Consider the following 4,977-nt stretch of genomic DNA (forward strand, 5'->3'; position numbering starts at 1 on the left):
GCAGCAGGAAGAGGGAGACCGGGTGTCGGTACTAAAACCGGGAGACCTCGGGTAGGGGGTCCCGAGCGATGGATCTCAGATCTACGGGTAACATGAGACGAAGGAGATAATGTTTACCCATGTTCGGGCCCTCTCAAGAGGTATTACCCTATGTTCCGCTTTGATTGTATTGATGATGATGTATCGAGTACAAGCTTGATCTACCTCGAGATCGTAAGTTGTGTTCTAACCCTAGGGCTAGGCGGTTGTAATTGTGACTGTGGCTTCTATGGACTAAATCCCTCAGCTTATATAGACGCCGGGGGTACCTAGGGTTACACATTGTCGGTTGCCCGTCTCGGGATACACATGCCGGCAGCCAATGTTGTCCTTGGAGTACACGTCAAGTCTTCCGCAGAGCCCATCCTGAACACGCCGAAGTGCGAGGCTTCTAAGATTCCTTCCTTGTGAGAACGGTGGCCATAGGCTCGGCCCATGGACTATACCAAGGCGCGTGTGGTGGTCAGGCGCGATTTTGTTTTGAGGGTTGCGTGCGTATATGCGTTCCGTCACTCCAGTGGCGGTGACAAGCCTCCAACTCCACCCCGGCCACCGGTTGAGCTTAATCCCGTGTAAAACACCCCACATGCGCATTTGGACGGATAATCGACCCTCCCAATAATCACACACACTACTTGTACCGCCCGCCAGTGATATGCATATTATGCTGAACCGACCAATCATGGTATGCATGCCATCTTCCATTGGTTCGTAGAATAGTCTCCCCACAACAGGGTTCCAAAGTCTAGCATCTGCCCGCAAGAACAGAAAAGGTTGCATGTAGAAGCTGTTTGGTTACTGCCCAAGTCCGCCCAGCCAAATCACGGGCGCTGTGGGCGCGCCAAAATATCGGCGAGCAAATCGGCCACCCACGTCTCGCCAACGATTTAGCGCAGAAACAAAGCGGAAAAGCTATGGCGGGTTTGGCATGCAAAAATTTAGGTGATCATCCAAACGAGATGTGAAACCTTGGTCAACGCCAATATTTTGGCCGGGCAGACGCGGGCTACGATCGAAACAGTATCTCAAGTACGTACGCCCGGTTATTGCTTGCGTGGGTGGCACCACTCACCAGCGATTTGGCTCTACTCGGCCTTCTTCCCCAGCCAAGCGGGCCAGCCCCGCAGAACACGTCCATGCTGGCCATCCATCGGCCCAAGAGCACGTCAAATCCTGTCGTGTCCACGTCCCGACCGTTCGATTCCCCATCAACGGACCAGCCAGCCCTGGAGGCGTCCCGCGCGAGGCAGAGCCACAAACCGAAGCACGGCACGGGGAGCTCCGCCGCGGTTTGAACTGCATGGACGCCCTCCTCGGGATCGGGTGGGCCTGCCGCGCCCGTTACGTACGCTCTCGTGAAGCGGATTAGCGCCTAGCGGGGCTGACGGGTGGGGCCGGAGTTTCAATGCGGCAGGCTGGCCATGAAGAGAAGACGAGGTCGATCCGCCTGGCCCATACGTATCTCCCTCCCTCTCCCCCTGCGCTCCCGGCGGGAACCTGACAGGCGGGGCCCGGCACAGTCGTGCGCAAGTGGCTGATTTGCCCTTAAACTCCCCGCTGAAAAGAAGATCGCCTTTCTTTTAATGCGCGACACATGGCCAGGCCAACCCGACCGACCGTGCACCGGTGCACGCGTACGGGCCCTTGGAGCCGACGTGGTTCGCCTCCCGTGTATACGTACGTGCACGAGGCCGGCCGTATGACCGTATCGCGAGTGGAGATGCTGGTGCTAACTTACGTACGTACTCCGTACACGCGTTTCTCTTCGACATGGCTAAGGAAAACGAAGAACACGTACGTATGCACGGCCGGGCAGGAGGTTGCATGGGTCGTCCCGGCCACAGAATTTATCATGTGACACTTCCTTCCATGCAAACCCGTGCTGCATCTGCACCATCTTGATTAATCATGCCGTGTGCTAGCATTAGCCAGTAGCACTACTAGGTTGGTGATTGGGAGCAAGACGACGCGAAAAGTTCGCGCGGCCTCCCCCATTGGAGCGAGCAACCAAACTGGCATCTCCTGCTGCAATCCCGTCCCGCGTCGGCCCGGGCCCACCGTCGGACAGCACGAGGGCCCAGCCTTAACCCCACCCTACCCAGAGAACGAACGAGCGAATCCAAAACGCCCGACGCGGCCGGGTGGCGAGCCAGCCAGCCGCCCAGCCCCGGAGAAAACGCGACGCAAAGGGGAGGAAACGAAGACCGGATCGGGACCTGACCCGAAAGCCATGCCATCCCTCCTGCGCGCGAGCACGGAAAGCGGGGGCGCGCGCACAGCCACATGCACCAGCACCGCCCGAGCCCGAGACTGACCGAGTAGCACGTACGTACAACCAGGATGGAAGAGGTTGGAAAAAACAAGTATAAATTGGCAGGTAGAGTACTACCAGCAGTAGATTGTACGACCACGCGACTGTACAGACGGCGAAGCAGAAACAGCATGTGACAAGGAAAGTCGGTAGCTGGAGTTTTTCCTTGTTGTAAACTTGATAATAACTGGTGAACACGAGTACATGACCGGCTCGCTCCACGCGACCACGCGTCTACGCCTAGCTACTCCAACTTGCTATGAATTCGGGCTACCTGCGACGCGGGTCCGTCGGAAGCGGTGCCGGCACGTCGCCGTCGCCGGCGGGAGGGAGCGAGCTCGGCTACTCGTCGTCGGGCACCTTGTAGTCGTCAGCGGTGACCTCGGCCAGCCAGAGCCCGGGGAAGAGCGACTGCACAGAAACGAACGGCACGCGTTGGTGCTAGCTGTTGTTAGTTAGGGATCGGAGGATGAGCGTGCCATTCTTGCACACAACACAACAATCATGCTGGGATTACTATACTGGTGCTACGCCGCTACGTTAAGTGAGCGCATAAAGCGTATCGATGGGATGGAGCCAAGGGGCAATTGGGTAAATTCGAGCGTTACTAGTACTAAATGGTTGGGAAAGGCGGGGGTAGTGTGGGGAATTCGCGCTTACATCGAGCTGCCGCTGTACGGCGCGCGGCCGCTTCCTCGGCCGCCGCCGCGGCCGGCCGCCCGTCAGCGCGTAGATGTCCTCCTCGATCTCCTCCGGCGACAGGGAGACGGAGAAAGGGGCGCGCTTGCGCCGCCTCGACGGCGGAGCCGGCGCCGCCGGCCATGACGACGACAGCGCGGCCGGCCGCCGCCGCGTGCGCTCCCGCAGCTTCCACGGCTTGTCCGCCACGTCCGCCTGAGGAGGCTGCGGCTCTTCCGTGGGAGGTGGAGGCGGCGCCATGCGCTCTGGCTGGGGCTCCTTCGGCTTGGCCGGTGGGGGCGGCGGGGGCAGGGGAGGACTTTTCTGGGGCACGCGAAGCCGGTCGGCCGCGTCGCGCAGGTGGCCCATGAGCTTCACCCGGAGCCCCTCGATCCCGCCGTCGTCGCCGGCGGCGTCGGCCCCGCGGTGGGAGTGAGACGACGAGCGGCGGCGATCGCGGGCGCCCGACGCACCCCCCGAGGGCGACTCGACGCGGTGGGGTCGAGGCGGCTGCTGCTGCGGGCGCGCCCACGGCTCGAGGTGGTGCGTGGAGGGCGCGGCCGGCGGCTTCGCCCGCGGATCTGCCGTGGCCGCCATGCCCGACGGCTCCCTCGGCGTGGACGACGGGCCGAGCAGGAGGAGGGAGGCGGGGCGGAGGAGGAGGTCTTGAGGCAGCAGGGGTCTCGCTCGCGTTTGTTTTTGTTACCGGCCGGAACGCAACGCAGCGCAAAAGCAAGGACGTCGTGGTTGTGGTGCGGTGCGCGGGGGCAGCCCGGTCATTCTCCAACCCTGGACGCGCGCAGCCGTACGTATACAATCACTGACCGGTGGGGCCGCGGCAAGGCATAGACAGCTTCTGCACAAGCTCGCTGACCCGTGGGGCCGCCGTGGAGTACGCCACGGCCTATACTTGTCGTCGTCCCGCTTAGAAAATGCTGTCGCCGACGGGAAAGGCGACTGGGCGGCGGGGCCAATCTGTTATTAGCAGTAGGAGTATATCCACCAAACCAAGGATGTGAAGCTGGCGTGCCGATGTGGCGACGTCCGTGACGGCGAGAGGACGGGGGCGGCGGGCCCCGCACGGCAGTGGTACAGGGCGCGGCCATGCAGCGCCGCCTTGGGTTTCTGGCCCCGGGCCCGCGGGCCAGTAGCTTGGCACGCGACTGTACCGCCTTGTGTCTCCCCCCCTAGACCGCCTGGCCAGTCTTCCCGCCGGGCACGGAGGTCCGATCATCGGCCGATCGGGTGACGGCGACGACCGGAGGATCGGAAAATCAAGTGCTGGCTGCTGCTCGGAGATCGGATTTGGTCGGAGTGCGCGAGGAGCAACGAGCGAGCCGGGCGCCGTGCATTTGACCGGAGATTAGAAACTGCTGCCCAAAACGGAGGGGGGTTAATAATAATTTGATTAAAGAAAGAGCAGCGGGGAAAGGTGCATGCGTGCAGCGTACGTACGCGGGGAGGTGTGGTGTGATGTGCGCGCGGCGTGGCGCTGTCGCGTCCGGCCGCACCGCACCCAAGATTCTCTCTCCGCTGCGTGCCGCGCCCGGCCGGTGGAGAGCATCGGCCGGGGCCAGTGGACGCCGTCGTCCCAAACCGGTTCGTTCGATCTCCGGCCGCCTGCCTCTGCCTGCTGCACGCTGTGGTGGATCCTCAACGACCACGGCGCCGCACGTGCGTGCCTCGTTGCCGCGTCGCGGCTGCTCTGCTCAGGCGGTCAGGCCGTGGCCCTTGCCAGACACCTTTCGTCTGACTGTTGGCTCCGGTTTCCAAACGGATTTATAACTTGTATAGGCACGAAATGAGCACCACGATTTCCATGCGCTAGAGTGTTTGTGTCAAAAATGGAGGGGCTATTTGGCAATTGCAGTATGTTTAGTTCACACAAAATAAATGGGCTCTATCTTTATATATTGTCAATGGGCTTATCCATGTCACATCTCACTTTT

General features: G+C 61.2%; 1 protein-coding gene across 1 annotated transcript; it reads right to left on the reverse strand.

The window, feature by feature from the left end:
* Positions 1 to 2,382: 2,382 nt before the first annotated feature.
* Positions 2,383 to 4,372, reverse strand: LOC125538263 (uncharacterized). Its single transcript, XM_048701541.2, has 2 exons — positions 3,011 to 4,372; positions 2,383 to 2,761 (listed from the first exon to the last, which is right to left on the reverse strand). The coding sequence occupies exons 1-2, from the start codon at positions 3,623 to 3,625 to the stop codon at positions 2,693 to 2,695; spliced, it is 684 nt and encodes a 227-aa protein (XP_048557498.1). The 5' UTR covers positions 3,626 to 4,372; the 3' UTR covers positions 2,383 to 2,692.
* Positions 4,373 to 4,977: the final 605 nt, after the last annotated feature.

The sequence above is a fragment of the Triticum urartu genome, chromosome 1A (genome assembly GCF_056163025.1).
Source record: "Triticum urartu cultivar PI428250 chromosome 1A, HENAU_Tu73, whole genome shotgun sequence".
In the NCBI taxonomy this organism is placed as follows: Eukaryota; Viridiplantae; Streptophyta; class Magnoliopsida; order Poales; family Poaceae; genus Triticum; species Triticum urartu.